Here is a 20,241-nt window from a genome sequence, read left to right on the forward strand (position 1 = left end):
GTTCAGTAACTGAGACCTACACTGAGATAGAGGGTTTCCTCTGGGGAAATCATAATCTTCTTTAGTGACATTATTCTAACTCTAGAGTTTCTTAACTTTCAGGATTTAAGAACATCCTACCAAAGCCACCTCTTCAATATATCCAAGCAAGAGGCAAAATTTGTTACCATTTCTATCTACCATTATACAGGGGAGAAGTCATACTATGTAATGACTACTCAATATGCAACTTATCTGTAAATACAAAAGCCTTCATTAATATCTGAGAATGATGTTACATCCTTTGCGACTCCAGGGAAAGAATTAAGAAGGGTCTAGACTGGTTGAAATTTTTCTAGAAAGGAAGAACCTCAATTAACCAACTAATTAGAGTGGATTTCTATTTTGCTACTTGAAACTTGAAAAAAAAGGGGGGGGGAGGCAAACAACAAAATACACTGATATTGAAGACCTAACAACAACAAAATAAGAGAATACAATTTCCAAGCTGGGATCAAGACAGATTTAGCCCAATCTCTGACACTGTCTCCATTTACAGTTCTATAATGTACAATCAGAATTCATGATCAGGGCAGTGACCCTGTGGCATCATAATATCCTCAAACCTCAAAGAAAGACTCAGTTACTTTCTCAAGGTTCTTTCTAGGGTAGGAGAGGGGACCAGCACATTTTAGAAACATTCAGTAAAGGAAAGGTAAACAAATATTTCTGGTTAATCTACTTTTAGTCAGAAAAACCATTACATCATAGAAAAATTGTTGCTTATTTGTATTTATCAACATTTAATTGCAGATTTTCTGTTTTTTTTAAGAATTAATTAAAAATACATAATTTTATTTTCCTTAGCATGCATTCTAATATGATGAGTGAAAAACTTTATAGCTCATTTCCAAATCAACACTTCCTATTATGAATTAGATACCAAAAAAGAATTAAAATTATTAAAATAACATCCAAAAAGCAAAAATCAAAACTTCACATACACAAAAGCATAGAAGAATGAACAGCATAAAAACAGACAGAAATAGAGGGAGATAAAAACAAAAAACAACACAAAATGAAAAAACAGCATATCTATTCCTAAATTCTGAGCAAGGAAGACCATCTTCATATTCAGAAAGGTATTCCAAACTCTAGGTTAGCATTCACTCCAGCAAGGAAAACCTTTCAGAACAGATTTTCCTTTCTCCAGAAAAACTGATTGCTAATCTGAAATGAACGGACCAGGAATTTCAGGGAGGGAGTGGATGCTATTTACCTAATAGTCTGTGCACACTGGCTCATGACAGACAAAAAGGATGCACAGCATCCTGTCATATTAAGAAGAACCACATCTGCCATAAAGAATAAATAAATAAAAACGGTTTTTGCACTGGGGCAGGCACAATACATACAATTTTTTCTATGGCTAATCTGAAATATAGTTATGTATTTTGCTCCTACTGACAGAAGTACATACATAATCTACAAAGCACAATTTGTCAAGTAGAATAGGAAGAGAAGGGGGCGGGGCAGGAAACTGCACTCAGTAAAAGTGGCATATGCTTTAAGAGACCACACCACACAAACAGAATTTTCAATAACGTATGGCTCAGTCTGTCCCCTCAACACCGCACTTTTCCTAAGCGCAAAAACGGACAGTGATCTGGAGAAAAATGTGCATCTTAACGCTTAAGTGATCAGAGTACGAAGAGGAGAGGAAGCCCCGGCTTGTCTCCCTCTCTTTCCAAGGGTTGGCGCTGGACAGTGGTCAAATTCCCTCCAAAAGCAATTCGGCTGTCACCAAAAATCCTCAGAACATTTTCATCTGGAGGCACGACTACTGCAATTAACATTCTTGCACCTTGCTGCATCTACTTTAGAAGTCTGGTATGGAACCAAAAGTGTGCACTGTACCCCCACCACCTCTGCTGCCTTGAAACAGCTCATGGATCTCCCAACTAAGAGGTTTCAGTGCAGGCCCCACATTTCACTTTCAGAAATAGAGACAGTTTTTAATGCCAGTAGGTTTTGGAAAATTCCAGCAGGGGACTAACATAAAAAGAGTCTGCTGTAAATGTTTTTAGCCACTCAGAACTCGGCTTCTGGATTAATAATTCAATTCTTTTTAAGAAATAAGGAGGGTGGATAACGGAAAAGGTTATTATAACTATCATCAAATGCATTTCCTAAAATTATTCTATTACATTTTAAAGGGTATAATCATAAATGTTTTTATGAACAATTTACCAGAAAATTAAAGTCCCTTAGTTTAAAAAATAATTATTCCATCCCTCTAGCAAGGATTTTATCCCGGCCAGTAGCTCTTTCAAACTACGGGGGCATCGCTTGTTCACCGTGGACAGCCAGGTCCATGTGGAAAGAGTCAATCCGAGAATCAATCTCTAGGAAGAGCTCTAAATTGCCAGACCTACTAGAAAGAGAACCAGCCAAGACTGAAGGGGTGTAGGAAGAACAAGCACTTTCAAAGTCAAAGATTTATGTGGTTCTAGAAGTCCTCAGGGTTACCAATAAACTCCAGGGCCTGTTAACCGATTTTAAATCAATCTAAGCTGAGCTTCCAGGGGGTTCACTCTCAACCCCACTAAGCTTTTCAGCATTAATCCCACCTTTTGGTTTCGATTTTTCCCTTAGGTAGACCTGCTCTAAAAGCCTTCAACCTTCAGCCCTGGTGTAGCAAACTGATAGTATGGTACACAGCCCCGTGAGGATAATTTTAGTGAAATAAAACACATAAGCTCCTGGCATGCATATAACAACAAGATTTTGGAAACTTTTAACAACAGTTTTGTCACAATGCTTGTGGGTCCCTGTAGTTCCTGCAAGCCTTGTTAAAGTAAAGATTCGCTGTGGTTTTTCACCCCTCCCACTTCATTCTTACTTCCCATCCTGCCTCTTGCCTTTCTTTTTCTTTTGTTTTTCCTTCCTTTCATTATGCTCTAAAGATGGGATTGAATGACGGGAGCCATCATTAATACCAACTGGAAAACTGAACAGTTTCACTGAAACTGCTAACATCCCTTGCACAAATTTAAGGATGGGGCAAAGGGGTGTCTTTCAGATTATAAAGTCACACGTGATTTTGGAGGTTCAGGAACTAAGGGTACACAGCCAACTCAAACTCAGATTCCCAGAAGTTTAGAATTCAACAATATCCTCAAGTCTATCCAGTTAAAATCTCATGAGGTCACCTCAATGTCATGAGAACCCAGGCCATAATTTCTGCGGATTTCAGATGTTTACTGGTTAGAAACTAACTCGGGTACCCCTTTGGAAAACATCTTCCAAATCAGAACGCTTCCCATTTCACCCAACACCAAGAACTCCACTTAATCTTTCTTAAGATTGAAAATGCTAATTATAAGACGATGATGTTTGCTTTTCTTTTCTACTTGTGTGCCTTTATATTTTAAGTATTAAAAAGGCGTAATCACCTAGTGTGTAGGTTAATTTCTTTCCAATATTGTAATTTATGCAACATTAATACTGGATGCCAGCTCCAATTTTCTTTCTGCTTACACTCTGGGATCCGACTTGCATATTCTGCCAACTCCATTACATCATCTGAAAACCCAAACATTTCCCATTTTCAATTCACTCATCCACCAGGCATACTTACACATTCTCTCTTTTTCTCTCTAGCTTACGCACACAAAGACGGGTACCCCTGAGAAGCAGATGCTCCATCTGAGGTCAAAGTCTGCAAATGCACATACTTTCTGGAAGCTATTACTACTGCTGTGTTAGCTAAAGGATGCCTCCATCTCTGACCTTCCTTTTTCCATTCAGACTGTTATATAACCTAGTGCCTGCGTGCAGGATGTGAGTTGAGTGTTTGGGCCTTACCTCCCCCTCCCTCCACGAAATCTCCTAGGAGGAATGGACAAGGGGCTGGTTCAAAGAAGAGTGAGGGGGAATGAGTGAGGCTCTGGAGGGCAGGGGGATGTAGGTCAGCAGGTCAGCTGTGCAAGATACATGCCAATTCTACTTTGTCCCTATCACCTTTGTGCTGAATCTAGGGGGCTGGTGGTACAGAATGCCCCAGCGTTATATAATTTGCAAAAACAGCAAGTTACGGATTTGCTAGTAGGTTCTGCAGCCTGCCACCATGATCTCTTGCAAGAACACCTTCTGGCAACAATGACACCTGAAGATGCTAATAACACACAGAAGGGGTGCGGGTGGGGGCGCGGTTAAGCAGCAGGGGGATGGTGGCACAAACCAGAAACTAGTGCGGTTTCCTATACACTGTAGCCCCCTCTCCCTAAAAAAAAGCCTCAAAAACACATGAAGGGGATTTTCTCCAGTGTTTCTGATTAACCCTGTTACATAACCCGCTCACATTCCAAATCCACCGTCTCAGGGTCTAAATATACTCTTTGCAGCCAAAAGCTCTCCTCACACAAACTCACCGAGCTGGCGGCAGGTCCGGGCCCCCAGCCCGGATCTCGCTCCCTCCCCCTCCAGGGCCCCGCTGACCCCCTCCCATTCAAACTGTGGTTCGGCATGGTCACTCTTCAGAAATCGCCTTTAATTAAATGTTTTTCGCGTGTGTCATCCTGATGGCTTTTACTGTACTAGGATTCCGTGAATGGGAAAGCGCCCGGACAGGGGGTGTGGCTAAAGGGGGGGGGGAGATACTGTAAAACAGCCAGCACACACATGATCAGCCATATTCCTACCTCCAACTATAACACCGAGAGGAAGGGAGCGGCTCCCGGGGGCCCTTACTTGCCTCTCTCCGGCGCCCCCCAATCTCCGCCCGAGGCAGAGTGGCAAGGGGAGGGGGCCCGCTAGGCCGGTGCCGAGCCGGGCAGGAGATTCTCTCTGCCCCCAGCCCGGCGCTGCTCCTGCGAGCCAGCTTCCTCCGAGTGACAGGCGTGATTTATACATTATTTACAACAGTAATTAAAGCGGTAGCTTCCTCCAGTTCTTTGCAAACTCCAGGCGCGTTCAAATAATCCTCCTCCCTAAGAAAAACCCACATCAGGTTCTGACAGCCTTAAGAAAGCGTGCTTTTCTCAATTCTCTTCTTCAACTAGGGAAAAGCAGAAAGGGGTCGGCAGGGCCCCTCTTGCCCGTACGCACACTAAACACCAAAATGAAGTGGAAAAAAATCACCCCGAGAGGGGGAACCATCGCACGCACCATCCAACCAGCAGTCAGCTTGCACTGACCGTCCCCAGGTTCCTGCAGAAACGCTTGGAACCTCAGAGGGGGTAAGGATTCCCAGAGCAGAAGTTTGGGTGCCTTTCGAGCTTCTTTTTCTGCTTGTTTGCTTTCGTAGACGCACACTCCGAATGCGAGTGGAGCGCCCCACAGGACCGCAGCCCTCCGCGCGCTGGCGCGCACACGCCCCCTGGTCAGCCTGGGCACGGAGCCCCGAACCCCAGGTCTGCAAACTTGCGCATCTCCCCTCCCCGCGCCCGCCAGACAACTTGGCGAGCACCTCGCGTGCCTGCACCGCGTTTCCTCCAAATCCAAAAACCCACCACCGTGCTCAAGGGAGGGCGCCCACGTTGCCCCCAGACCCTGGCTGGCCTCCTCTCCACCCCCGGGGCTTTCAAGTCACTCACTTCATCCACCCCCTCCCAGCTCTGCTGGGGGATCGAAAACACACCCCACTCGGGCCGCCAGGGCCGAAACTGTCAAGAGGAGTGAAGGTAAAGGGGGGGAGGAAGGTGGCCATAAACAGATTTTTTTCCCCCTTCTTAAAAGGACACTGCCTCTTTAAAAGTTTCTTTCCCGGGCCCCCACTCTCCGGTTCTCCGAATTTTGGGGTAACGTATTTAATGTCGACAACGCAGATTTCCTCTTCTCTTTGCAAAAAAAAAAAAAAAAAATCAAAGCCAGAGGTGAGCCTGCCAGCTGTCAACCCTCCCGCCACCTCCCCCGTCCCCCTCTCCTCCCGCAACCCGAGAACGGGCTGCAAAAGTTTGCAACATTTCTGGGGGGCGGAGGGGGAAAGGGGGAGGGGTGCTCCGAAGTCCGGGCGCCGCTGCAGGCTCGCGCGCGCGGCGGTGGGACCCCGCGCCCCCAGCGCCCGCTCCGGGCCGCCCCCCGCTCTGCGCCCCGGCGCCTCTCGCCGCCCCCTCCTCAGTCCCTCTCCCAGCCTCCTACCTCTGCTGGTGCTGGAATAGCTCTGTCTGCGCACCGGGGCGGCCGGCTCGCTCTTGCGGGCGGATTCCTGGTTCAGCGGGGTCTCCCTGGAGCTGGCGGCCGCGTCCGCGCAGCTGCTGCCCGGCTCGCTGGCGGCGGGGTCGGGGGCTGCCGGAGCTGACTCCATGTTTTTTCCCAATGTAGAAATCGCTGGAGATGGCGAGCTCCGAGACTCCCTCTATCTTCTGTTTTCAGAGCAACTCTATGGTACCAAAAAAAAAAAAAAAAAAGGGAGACGGAGACCGGGGAAAGCAGGAGTGAGAGAGCAGGCGGCGGCGGGCGGGCGAGAGCGCGAGGGAGCGCGCGGAGTGTCTGGGTGGACGTGTGTGCGCCGGCGAGGGGATGGGAGGCGCGTCTGGCCACAGGCAGCGCTAGCGAGAGCTTCTCCAGCCGGCCCCCACACCCACATTCTCCACCCTCCAGACCCCAGACGGAGAGGCGCAGACTGGCTGCCAATTTGGGGAGGTGGGTAAATGAGGGGAGGAGGGGGCCGCCCCTCTCCTCAGCCCAGGGACGAAAATTTTTTAATTCAGCGAGACGATTCTTTGCCTACTTCTGAGACTGTCGGGGACGGAACTTCGGTCCCCATCCGCACCCAGCCTGGGAAGAGACAAGTGCGATTATCCGCGTTGGGGGATCGCAGGTAGCCAGCCCAGGGATGAGGAGAAACTGCAAAGGCAGGCGGAGGATGGGAGGACGTGGCACTTTCACTCTGGAATGGGACGGCCAGTGGGTTTCCAATATTGGTTAGATAGGTCTGTATCTAAAACAGATTTTGTGAGTCTAGAATCGCCATGGCCAGCCAGTTTCCTGTGGGTTGCAAGAGCTCCTTTGCTGTTTCCTCCAGTAAGGATCAAAAAAACCATTTGGCATGGCGCTTTACACTGAAGAAAACTTTGGCCTGTTTGATCAACGATTATCTGAGCTGGGTGAAATTTGCCACACAGCATGTAGTTCATGTGTGGCTGCTAACAGACAATTCCCACTGGTACTTTTACTATTAAATGTACAGTCACATTCATAAAAGATAGATATGCTGCAGAGGCATTGGCAATGTCTGGATGATAAAATTCCATAATTAACATCTCCTAATAAGCTTCATCATTGTAGACATGATCCCCCAAACACATATGCGTGCGCGCGCCACACACACACACATACAAACACATTCGTACTGAGCCACCCTCATCACATGGAAGGTGCTTAATGAATCCAAGGAAAGCAGAGAATTGCATCGGTATTACCTTGACTCCAAACTACAACATGAAAGAATGGTATAAATTGGGTGGAAGGAAACATTCAAATGATGTAGGCTGCTTCCCGGGGCCGAGTACTCAATCCACCATTTCCGCTGGCTTGTAAAGACAGATGAAGTCAGCCCATTTTTAACACCCTCCACCCTTCTTTAAGAAGCCTCACAAATTTTGACAATAAAAAAATATTATTATATACCAGAAGGTGGCATAAATATGTGTATTTAAGGGGTGGATGGGGGAGGGAACTGGGGAACATTTTGCTTTTGTTAACTTCCTGGTTTGGGAAAATGTTTTTTTTAAATAGGGGGGAAAAAGCCTAATTAGATAATAGTTTGAGGCGCCTCCATATACCAAACTTCACACATGGTTTGTGCTACTGTTACTGATCTTGGTCTGATTTCAAACACAGGTTATTTGCCATGGTCTATGTGAGCAAAACTGGTGGTTCACTTTTCAGGGTAAATGAGATGTGAGCAGTTTTGATACCTGAATGCAGTTTCTGCAAGGATCCCAGGCTTTTGTCACCTACAAACAATGTCTTGATTGCCCCTTCCATCCCAAATTAGGCATGTAAAGTCCCCCATATATCCACACTCTGATCTCCAGAGCAATCTTCACACCATTTACCACTCATGAATTGACCCAGCTTGTCACACTTAACTTTTCAAAGTAAACAGATATTTCAAAGTGCACCATTTAATAAACAACTTCCTTTGGGATAGTGCCTGTAGTAGTTAGATTAGTTGTCAACTTGGCCAGGTGAAGGCACCTAGTTCTGTTGCTGTGGTCATGAGCCAATGGTACATAAACCTCATCTGTTGCTCATTTCATCTGCAGTCGGTTAGGAGGCGTGCCTGCTGCAATGAATGATGTTTGATTTAATTGGCTGGTGCTTAAATGAGAGAGCTCAACGTAGCACAGCCCAAGCAGCTCAGCATACCTCATCTCAACACTCACAGCTCAGCCCAGGCCTTTGGAGATGCAGAAAGAAATCACCCTGGGGAAAGTTGTTGGAACCCAGAGGCCTAGAGAGAAGGCCAGCAGAGATCACCCTCCCCATGTAACAAAGAACCTCAGTTGAAAGTTAGCTGCCTTTGCTCTGAAGAACTAACGAAATAAATCCCCTGTTATTGAAAGCCAATCCATCTCTGGTGTGTTGCATTCTGGCAGCTAGCAAACTACAACAGTGGCCATCTCAAAATACATGTTCCTATTTGGTCATCTGGAAAGACCTTCCTGAGACTGGCCCTATGACCTTAATCTATTCAAGTAGACCCTTTATTCCCTTCAGCCATAGATTCCTCTGTGACATCTGCCCCTGCTTTTTACTGCCATCATTCCAGTTCCAGACATTATTGCTCGCCTAAACAGTTACAGTAAACTTCCAAATAACTGGCCTTCGGTCGTATTAACACTCTAATCCATACCAGATAGCACTGCCAAGTTAATTATCCTGATCTATGGTTCTATTTCCCACTGTGTCACTTCCCTGCTTACAAGACTTTAATGGCTCCCTATCGCCTATCCAATTAACTACTAACTGGTCAACACAGTGAACAAGGCTCTACCTCATCACTGCACTCCTACACCAGGGATGGCAAGCCGATCTCATCTCATGGACCCACTCCTAAGGTTGGTTGGAAAGGTGTGGGTTGTGATTGATTAATGCTGCCTCCCATGGGTGGAGGATAGGAAGTGTGACGCTCGTGCCAGGACTTTGCCAAACTACCTAGATACTTACATAATCCCTATAATCCTTGTGTAATCCTCAGACCATGCCACATGCTGCCTACTCCTCCTACTACTTACAACCTACTAGATACATGAACATTTGTTGATGCCTTTTCTCTTTCTTCCTGACTCCTGTTTACTGAAATCTTATCTTTCTTTCAACATCCATTCACAATGACAACTGCTTGGTAGAGCCTTCCCTGATCCCCAACCAAATATTTGAAATGGCTTAGGACTTTGCATCCCTCCTCAGACTCTACCTTGTACTATGAATATTTGCCTTCTCCTCCATGGTGGAAGATACGTTCCTTGAAAATAGGCACTGTGCCCTGCACACAGTAGGTACTATTAGAGTTAGTGGATTTGGGGAATGGAATTGATGAACTAATCATAAGCTAACACATGCACACAGTGATTCCATTATAGAACGAGAATGAAAACCTAAGCATTTCAACTTTCAATCACTTGAAATAAGCCTTTCCTTCCTGGATAAGAGATTAGTTGACATGTACGGGCTGTTAAAATTTATATATATAAAAAAAGTTGACAGTTATTTTCTTTGCATTTCTTGGAGAGGGAGAGAAAGAAAACGATGAAAATATATGGTTGAATTTCCTTGAAAGAGTGGAGTTTTCTGCAACACATAAGAACAAAGAAGAAAGAAAATTAAAACCGAGTGACCAGATAACAAGTTTCTTTTCTTTCAAAAAAGCATCAAGAAGCTGAAGCTGCACCATAAGCTGAAAATAGAAGAAACTCAAATGGAAATACAGTTCTGCTCTTGGGCTTGGGAGGGGTTCCATTTTGCTGCAGGCATTGTAGTCAGAACCGCCCCTAGAAAATTCAGAGTAAGAAGAGGCTTCTGTGAAAAGCAGAGAAGGAATGGTGTAAACCTGAAGTCCTCTTGGGTGGAAACAGAAGAGCCAGGTTTGCTAAAAACACTAGGGAATAAATAGGTGGATTAAAGCATGCCTTGTCGAACCTGAATGATCCATTCCCCTCCTTCCGCATTTTACAGAGAAGGAAACTAAAATGCAGAGAAGCAAAGGGACTTGCTCAGGTGGCCTCAGAGCCAGACAGCCTGAATTTGAGATCCAACTCTGCCCTGTACTAGCAGTGCAACTGATGGCATGTCACTACCATCTCTATGTGGATGTTTCCTTACATATAGACGAGGGCTGTTAGGATTAGATGGGATCACCCTCCTGAAATGCTCAGCACTCAAAATTTTGCTCTTATTATTATGTATCTTGCAGGATTCCATAAGATACCGTCTAGAACTTGCGAGGTCTAATACACTAGTCACCAGCTCCATGTGGCTACTGAGTACTCAAAATGTGGCAAGCCCAAATTGAGATGGATTAGAAGTGCTAAAATACATATTGGATTTTGAAGATGCAACATGAAAAATGCAAAATGTCTCATTAGTAATTTTGTATTGATTGTTAAGATGACAGTGGTTTGGATATACTGGGTTAAATAAAATATATTATTAAAATTAATTTCTTCTTTTACTTTTTCGATTTGGCTACTACACAATTTTTAAAAGTGCTACTCAGCCTACATTGCATCTCTATTGGACTGCTAATATGAAATATATTTGACCCATAGTAGGTTTTATAAATAATAAGACTAGTTGCTAAGGCTCAGCTAGGGGAACCACTGGGCCAAGAACAAAACCCACCTAGTCATTTCACAAAATCTTCATTGAAGTCCTATTACTTGCAGGGCATTGAGCTGGTGTTAAGGAAAATAGAGACAAAGCTCTTGTTTTGTAGAGATGGTGAAATATGCACACCCAAACTATGTGGCATTGTGAGCTCTCTTACAGGCATTCAGAGAATAGGCTTAAACTGCCCCCAGAGACCACTGTAAAGGTGGTCTCAATCAGAGCTATTGATTTCCCCCAGGGCACTGGGACAGGAGGAGCCCAACCCCAGGCAGCTGAGGTTCCCTTGGATTAATAGCCTCTGAAACTGGGGCTGTGGACTTCAGTTTACTCTCAAAAGCCAAGAGGGGTAGGTTCCCTCTAGCCCAATGTTTCCAACAGCTCCACCTGAGCTTCACCTGAGTATAGTATATTGACCTGAGGTTGTAGTCAAGAACCACGATGAGCCTACCGATTGAACTCCTTAATATCTTTGGTTGGCTAGATTGTAAGCTCCTTGAGGGCAGAGACCATGTCTCACTTGTTCACCTGTGCAACTCCAGTGCCAAGCACTGTGCCAAACATATGGAAAATGTAATGTTCGTTGACTGAAGGAATGAGTGAGGTATGGTTTTGAAAAAAAGGAACTTGTGAATAAGTCAACAAAGAAAAGAGCGGCATTTATTGAGTGCCTATTTGGTTCTAGATACTTTCTCATTCTCATAGTTCTAAGGTTAGGCCCCTCCACTTTGCTATTCAGCAATTTAATGAACTTCTCTAAGGTTCCATTTTACCTTCTATAAAGTGATCCTGTTGAACTCCCCCCCCCCCCCATTACTTACATAACGACAGTGTTGTTACGGGGCAAGATAAGATAGCACAGCTGAAGGTGTTTGGGAAATTTTAGAGTAGTCTCACCAAAAGAACCATATCCGTACTGTTCAGTATGCATGCCACAAGCCACATATGGCTGTGGAACACTTGAAATATTTCTGGTGTGACTGACAAACTGGGCTTTTAATTCTATTGAACCTTAGTTAATTTAAAATTAAACAGCCACATATGGCTAACAGTCATCATATTGCACAGTGTAGGCTCTACATTTCAAGATTTAATTTTTTGAACCCCTGAGCCATCTTCAGATGGACATTCATTCATAGATTCTAGAAATATTTATTTTGCACTTGCCATGAGAAAGACACTACAGGGGATTCTAAGAAAAATCAGATCATATATCCTCTATGAGAAGCTAACACAAGTCCAGCCCCTGCACTTTTAGATATGAAGTACCAAATGCCATAGGGCAGGTCCAGGTGAAGGGCAATGCTTCTTGTTGGAGAAATCAGGGAAGGCTTTCTTGAAAAGGAGGCATTTCCTGAGATGTTTTCCTAAGGACTAAAGATATAAATGTGGGAAGTGGTCAGTGCAATAGATGAGCTTTTTGCCAAGAGAGTTGAGTTTACCAATTCCATCTGTATTCTCCAGATGGGCCTATTCTTAGTGTTGCACAGAGACATTTTTTCCATTAAGAAAATGCACACGAATCTGCTCTGTGCAAGACAATATCCTAAACAGAATATACTAAATACTTTTCTCCTCTAGAGCAGTGGTTCTCAAAGTGTGGTCCCCAGACCAGCAACATTAAATCTGGGAACATTTTAGAAAGGTAAATTCTCAGCTCTTACCCCAAACTTACTAAATCAGATACTCTGGGGCTGGAGTGCAGCGATCTCTGTTGTAACAAGGCATCCTGGTGATTCTGATGTATGCTTGAATTTGAGAATCACTGCCCTAGATTCAGGACCACTTGATTCATAAATGCATATACATGGACCGGCTCATGAATCTTAAGGGAAATGATCCATGCCTCTGTGTTACCTAACGGTCTTTCAGCCTATGACTGCAGCACATCCACACAATTCCTATTACCTAGCATAACAAAGTCTATCTGTCTCTCATCGTTTTAGTGGTAGTTAGAGAGAGCTTTTTTTTCTGTTCCTCCATAGAAAGACTTGGATACAGCTTACATTTGAAGTGGGGCGGGGGTGGGGAACAAGAAAAAGTAAAAGAAGAAAAAAAAAAAACATGCTGTCAAACTAGCCTGAGGCACTGATGATTCAGAATGCCAGTTCTGCCCTGGTGAAGACAGATATTTAGATGGAAGGCCTGTGTGAAACCGAGTAAGAAATCAGCAAGAAATATTTTCTGCTTATCAGATCTCAAGGGTGACAAAGACAGTAGCTTGGTTCCCAAAGCTATAGCATATAGATGTTATGGACCAAACTTTCCTTTAGAAATAGTTCTGAGTGGTGCCTCCCTCTCATGCCAGAAGACACACCCAAAATGTAGCTGGTAGCCATCTCCCCAATTTTTTTGTTTCTACTTTAGGTATGTCAGTTGCACTATTACATAACAAAGCACCCCTAAACTCAGTAGCTAATAAAAACAGCACTTCTTTCTCATTCTTGGGTCTGAGAGCAGGCTCGGGTTCGGCTGGGCTTGGCTCCAGGTCACTGATTGGGGTTTGGTCTTTCATTTTTCTTGAGACGGTGGTTAATTGAGGTTTTCTTCTTCTCACGGCAAAACCCAGGGGCACAAGAGGGCCTGCCTATCCACACAAGCACACATCAAGCTTTTGCACCCATCATATCTGCTAATGGCCAAACTCAAAGTCAAGGGGTGCCAAGGACCCTCTACCTACCAGGATGTGATGGCAAAGGTATGACTGTGTAGCGCTACTGCACGGGAGTTAACCACGGAAACCAATCATTCAATTGCCAGGGAAGGTTTTTCTAGAGATCACATATTGTAATCACTTGGGGAGCTGTAAAAAGTCCTGATGCCTAGGTCCCACCCCCAGAGATTCTAATTTAGTCGGTTTGGGGTACAGCTCAGGGTAGGAGTATTAAAAGCTCCCTAGATGATTCTAATGCTCCCCGAAGTCTGAGAAGCACTGGTAGTAAACCGAATGCTATTGATGAAACAAACAAATAATTTCGACCACTACATTCCTATTCATTTTGGGAATTCCCCATCTTTTAAGACATTTTACAGTTAAAGCACATTAATCTGTCAGATGCAATTTCAATTTCCTCCAGTGAGCAGCCTCAGGTCAGATTCATAAGAAGGCATCATCAGAGATTTTCTTAGCATTGAATCCTAATGAATTGCCGGTGATTCTGTTACTTATCTACCCTTAAAGTGAAAAATACACCTAGTGTAGGTGCTAATTGCTAAATATCTACATTGAAGAACCCGAGTACAGGAGCATAGAATAGTGCTGCCTTATCATTAGAAGTTAGAGTCTACCTTCTCAAAGGATAGGACACTTGCATACCTGATGTATGAATTTATTTTGCTTTGATTTAATTTCATATTTTCGGTGTGTGTGAATATAGAGAAAGATTTCAATTGTTTGGTACCTTCTGGCATGCAAGGTTCTGTAAATACATGGAAGTTATAAAGACCCTAAAACTTTTGAGGACCTTATGAAGATCTGTTCTAAAGGGGTATCTTTTCTGCCATATACTTGGGGCTGATTAGAATTGGCAGCCCCAATCCTTTGTAAATCATGCTTCTTCCTTACAAATCTTTTGCCACTTAAGAGTCTTTGTGTATTTTTAGTCTTAAAACTCAAGTCATTTATTCCACCACTACTTTTCTTTCTCAGCTTTCAGTTTAAGATCTTTCTAAACCTCATGATGGTACTGTGAAAGTAAAACTATTGCATTAGTACCTCCATTTTGATAGTGTGGGTATGTGCACATGTGTGTATAAGTATAAGAAAAATGATCTTTTAAAGACCACTCTATGCTTCGGAAAATTCTTCATATCTTTCAGGGATCTTCTAGATTGTGTGATCAAGGAAAACATACTCCCACTCTTTCCCAATATGTTGTCTGGCTCACAGACGAGCTCATTTGTTGGAAAAAGAAGATAAATCATCAGTTGCCATATTCTTTTCCCCCTCAATTCATTGCTGGTTGCAGGATCTTTGAGATGTTGAATAACCAGTCAAATTATTAATTTTTGGATGAAATTCTATAATGCTGTGGGTAATTATGGATGTATATGCAGATTTGGGGGGAAATATGTATGGAACAACAAAAATCTCAATGTCTAAGAAGAAAAAAAAGATACATCCGCCCTGCCTATGAGTCACTGGGAACATATTGGATACATTTATCAGAGTAGGAAGCCCTATAGAGTCAATAACATTTTGGTTTGACACTTTCTTCACATCCAAAAGTTAGATCCACAAATATTTTCTTCCCAGGGACATGTTGTCATAATAAAGAAAATACAGCCTTGGGTTTGCACAGCTGTTACCTTGCACATTTATTTCATGAAGGCATGACCAAAAAGGAAAGCATTATCATGAACTAAGCAACTTCATCACAGAGGGCTGGAAGGCAGGGGTTCTAGAACTGCTGCCAAAAAGCTGGGTGACTTCAGTGAAGCTGCTAAATGTCTCTGGGTCTCTGTTTTTTTCATGTGATTGGCTAGACGATTGCCAAGACTCCTGTGCAATTCTGTGATCTAACTGCCTAACGAACACTTGGCACACTACAAAAGACACAGCATTGGAGGGAGCTGTGCTACAAAGGATGGATGAAAGCAGATGCTCAATATGGAAGATGTTATGGGTGGAATGCTCAGATGCTGAGGCAGTTCATTAAACAGAAAAATAAAATTGTAGATTGATTCAGTGGTAAGAATGCCCGCCTTTCATGTGGGAAAACCAGGTTCGATTCCTGGACCATACACCATCCCCCCCAAAATAAATAAAAAATAAAAAACCTGTAGATTCAGAGAATAGGAAGGGTCCCTAACTGTCAGCAAAGAAACCAAGGACTTGGCCTGAGTCACTCAGGGAGCTGGTGACTGAATGAAAGAAGGACCCAGAACTCCCTGTGAGTGTCCTTTCTCTCCCGGGATGATTTGTAGTCCCAAATTTAGGAGTCCTGAGTTTTACGGGGAGCTCTTACCATTTGGCTGACAAAAGATCACTTTAAATTTCCATTTGTTTAATGTTAGCAAAGAGGTCGTCGCCTTGACATAGCCTGTAAGATGGGAGTGAGAACTATCCCAATGAATGTGGCTGCACAGTGGCCAATATTTTAAAGTTTATTGGGAGCTGCACTTTAATCATGTGACTACAAGATTAGTGATAAGCCTCCATCTTAACCAAATGATCTGGCTGGATTCTAGCTAATTTAATTGCGCTGTCTTGGTCCATTTGGGCAAATGGTGCCACTATTTGATCTCAGGGGTGACTTAACACTGCCTCCAGAGGAGATAATACTAAGTCTTAGAACCCTTGTCTTCATGGTCATTTGGGTTGAATGATGCTAAGAGAGAGATCTGGGGGAAAAATCAGCATATATTGAACACATGTTGTATTATCTACATTATCGCATGAGACCCTATATGCTAGGAACTAGAGGATGGTTTGATCTAGGCCTGCCTTAATTCTAGTGCCCAAGTTAAGTTCTTTTTTCTCAAATGCAAACAATAATAAAATGAAAAATAAAATTTTGGCCTAAGTCTTAGGCTGTGGAAAAGAAAAAAAAAAGGAAATCAAAGATGAATTAGTAGGAATAAGAATTAAGAAACCTGGGTCCAAATTCTGGGTCTTTCTTCTTCATCATCATTCCATTCTCCTTATTAGCACGTATTAGATACTATTATAAAACTAACAGTTAACTGAGCACTTACCCTTGAAGTGCTTTAGGTTTATTGCCCATACTTCACACATACTTTCCTATATCACAAACCAACGAGACAGCTACTGTAATCATTTCCATATTGTGGTTGAGGAAAGTGAGGCACAGAGAGAGAATACGTAACATGACCAAGATCATATACTTCATCAGTAGTAGAGTTGAGTTGGGACAGCCTGTCCCCTTCCCCGTTCCATTTCAGGCTGATTCTGGATCTGCCCGTCACCATTCTGTGTACCTGCTAGAACTGTTTGGAGTCCCTAGACAAATCACTTTCCTTCCCCAGACACCACCTTCATCATCAATCAAACCAGATGATTTGTGGGGTCCTTTCTAAATGTAGCATTGGTTGATTCTATGTGATTAAGATGGGAAGACTTTAAAAACACACACACACATGGTTTAAAAGACAGTAGAGTTAAGAAGGTGAAAGGAGAGGTGGAACAATGGACTGGGAAGTGGTGGTATGCCTTTCTTCCCAAATTCACCAATATATTGCCACCCCCTACTCTGCTCCTTTCCCCAGAACAACTCTTCAACATCACACCAGCAGAATTCTCTCAAGGCAAAGGGTTCCAGCTCTTGAGGGCTCTGAGAGGTCTTTGAGAGCCAGAAGGTCAAGCCCTGTGCTCTTTATTGACCTGTCAGCATGGTGGGACTTCCTCTGGCACCACAGAGAGTTGCCGCCCACTAATACCTTCTAGAGGGAAATGAACCTGCTCTTTGTGCGATGGCTTTTCCTTCTTGCTATAAGGACATGTCAGACTGCAGGAGCCGAAAGGCATGGCTGGGCATAGCTTTTTCAGAACTCAATAGTCTCATTGCCCAGAAAGGAAATGCTCCCAGGGCTGGTCTTTGGCCTGAGTGTACCAAGCGGATGCTACCTATGAAGCCAAAGAGGACCTAGAGACATGGGGGAAAATGTACTGGTCTTGAAGGCAGGAAAATTGAATTCAAGTTCAGGTTTTGCTCCAACCTGCTCTGTGACCTCAGGTGAGTCACTGTTTATCCTGGGCCCCAGTTTACTCGATCCTCAGTAACCACAAAGCCCCTTTCTCTTTTAATAGACAGTGATTGGACGGAAAATATAAACTTCCCTTCTCTCCAGTACTTTACCTACTGAACTCTGAAATATTTATAGTAAGATATAGAAGACTACCATTAAAATTTTATTTTTTTGAGAGGAGTACATTAAACATATATATGTTATCAATCCCTCAATAGTTACTTGGTCATTTATTTACTTATGCGTGGTCATTCACTCCATGGACAAAAACAAAATTACAGTGTTATAAAAGTAAAAGTAATATTAGTTGCCATTACTTCAGTGGCAAGTAAGCACCAGGCATTTTCTCAGATATGATGATAAAGATGTGACAATCTAGAGTCTCAGTTTTTAAGAAGCACCTGATGGGGTGGGAAGGAGGAGTGGTATGGGGGATGTGATATAAGATATTCATGTGAATTAGTGTATTAGTTTGACCTCATCCATCAAACCACCATTCTTCAAAATCCAGCCATCAGCAAGTAATGTTATACAAAAGACATGCGTTTAAAAACACAGGACATAAGTTCAGATTGCTAGCTGTGTAACCCCAGGTAAGTCTTCCCTCCTTTTCTGATCATATCAAGTTGTGTTCCTTATCAAAGAACAGGAAACCAACTCAAAATGGCCTAAACAAAGAGGAAAACTTGCCATAATAACAGAGGTTCTACAGTAGGATGGTCCTGGGGTTATTTACTTTTGTAGCTCGATGATGTGTAGCTTCTCTGTATCTTCTGAATGACAGCTTGGGCCTCATGTTAGCTGATCTTATGGTGACAAGATAGCCACCACCTCTCTAGGTATTGTGTACAGTAAAAGAAAGACAAATTTCTCAGAATTCTCCCTCCCCCAACAGAATTTCCTTCATGTTTGTTGGCCAGAATTGAGTTATAAGCCCACTCTTAAACCAACCTCTTAAAAAAGAAGTGGGCGTACCAAAATTGGGTTAGACTAATTGACTTTTACTCCTATTCCACTATAGGAGTGGGCTATAGTGGGGTGGGGGTGGATGCCTGAACCCCAATGTACTCCTGCTAGCAAGCAGGGAAGAGATAATGGCTAAGAAACTATCCATTTTTGCTAGAAGAATGTCTATTCCTCAGCTGAAAACGGAGGGAATAAGCATTCTTACCTTGTAGGACTGTTGTGAATATTAAAAGCATGTGTCAACACTTTATAAACTCTAAAGCACTCTGTAAGGTACTATTATTCCTCTAATCTAGAGCAGAGGTTCTCAAACCGATTAAATCTTAGAGTCACCTGGAGGACTTTTTAAATCATATTGCTGAGTCCCAGAGTTTCTGATTCAGTAGGCCTGGATAGGAGCTAAGAATTTATGTGTCTAACAATTTCCCTGGTAATGCTACTGACGATGGTCTGGGAACCACACATAGATAATCACAGCTCTAGAATATGAGTTTCTTGAGTATAAGAACCGTGTCTTATTTATATCTCTAGCACTTCAGTACCAGGTACTTACAGTAGATGGCAAATATTAATAGCTAAAAGATATTCTGTGCTCAACAATTTATTAAACTTTTTACATGCATAGTTTCATTTAAACCTTACCTTACCATTATTTCCCCTATTTCACAGATGAATAAAGTGAGGCATAGAAAGCAGGAGGCTAATAAATAGTGGAACCAAAATTCAAACTCAGATCTATCTGAATCTAGGACTGTGCAAATAAACTCTGTCCTGAATATAATAGGTGATTATTAATTGTTGAATGAATGAATGAATTTAAGATCCTAAGAGAAGGCAAAATGATACAATTATACATTGATGAGGTGAGAGAGACAGGGCAAGATTAAAGCCTAAGCCATCTCCCTGGTAAAGCCTTTGATATTTGGGATCCTGGGCAGATGAGTGGCAGGCAACACACAAGGCTTCCTGGTGGGGAAGTTGCCCCACAAAAGTAGTTCTAACCAAGGGAAATGGCATGCACTCAGGAGCTGGAGTTCACCTCCTTCACCTATGTATCTTGGCTTATCATTCACTGACATAGCAGCGCACCGTGAGAGCGTAATAAGAACCTAAGAGGGGGCAGGGGGCTTTTCTCTGCCTTTTTTTTTCCACCCTCTGTTGCCCATGCATTTCAGGGACAACTCTGAGCATGCATCCTGGATATGAAGTAAGCCCTTTTACAGATGCACACTCACTCTTTAAGTCACCAGGGTACCATTTGGTAAATTGCTGCTGCAAAGCAGTGAATGGTACCCTGGCGGCCTCACAGACGATCGTATCCCTAAAAGTGTTTAGTTTATCTCGGGGGGGAATTTACACCCTGGGAAAATCTGGTTAAATACATAAATGAATTTCTAACTAGCCAAGATTGAAGATATCATAAAAATCATAAAGCCAGAAGGCGCTCCTTGAGAGCAGCAGGTCCAGCCCCACCTCTCTGGCACACCCTCCCTTACACAGTCTCAGACAAGGCTGATGTGTTTGATGATTTCAAGAGCATCAGGAAGGAGACTCCAGGATGTTATTCCACCATTTGACCTCCAGCAGACTTCTGCTCATCTAACTTTAATTCCTTGGGTCATGGCCTGGGTTCATTTCAACTTGCTTAACAACTCTCCCTATCATTCCTCACTGTAAAATAAAAAAGCCAATAATTACTCCATCAGCCACTTTAAGGAGTGTCTAAGCCAGGATAGACTGTTATCCTATGGT

At 43.2% G+C, this 20,241-nt stretch overlaps 1 protein-coding gene across 2 annotated transcripts in view; it reads right to left on the minus strand.

Annotated features, from left to right (window-relative positions):
- RORA (RAR related orphan receptor A) overlaps window positions 1–6,301 on the minus strand; it is a 717,907-nt gene extending 711,606 nt beyond the window's left edge. Inside the window, exon 1 of one of the 2 annotated variants that reach the window (XM_077128083.1) lies at window positions 6,121–6,301. In XM_077128083.1, the coding sequence (XP_076984198.1) occupies window positions 6,121–6,286 (166 nt within the window). In that variant the 5' untranslated portion in view covers window positions 6,287–6,301. The remainder of the gene's footprint in view (window positions 1–6,120) is intronic. The other variant, XM_077128089.1, reaches the window with a different exon arrangement.
- Between the last annotated feature and the right edge of the window lie 13,940 nt (window positions 6,302–20,241).

This window comes from Tamandua tetradactyla, chromosome 14 (genome assembly GCF_023851605.1).
Source record: "Tamandua tetradactyla isolate mTamTet1 chromosome 14, mTamTet1.pri, whole genome shotgun sequence".
Taxonomy (NCBI): Eukaryota; Metazoa; Chordata; class Mammalia; order Pilosa; family Myrmecophagidae; genus Tamandua; species Tamandua tetradactyla.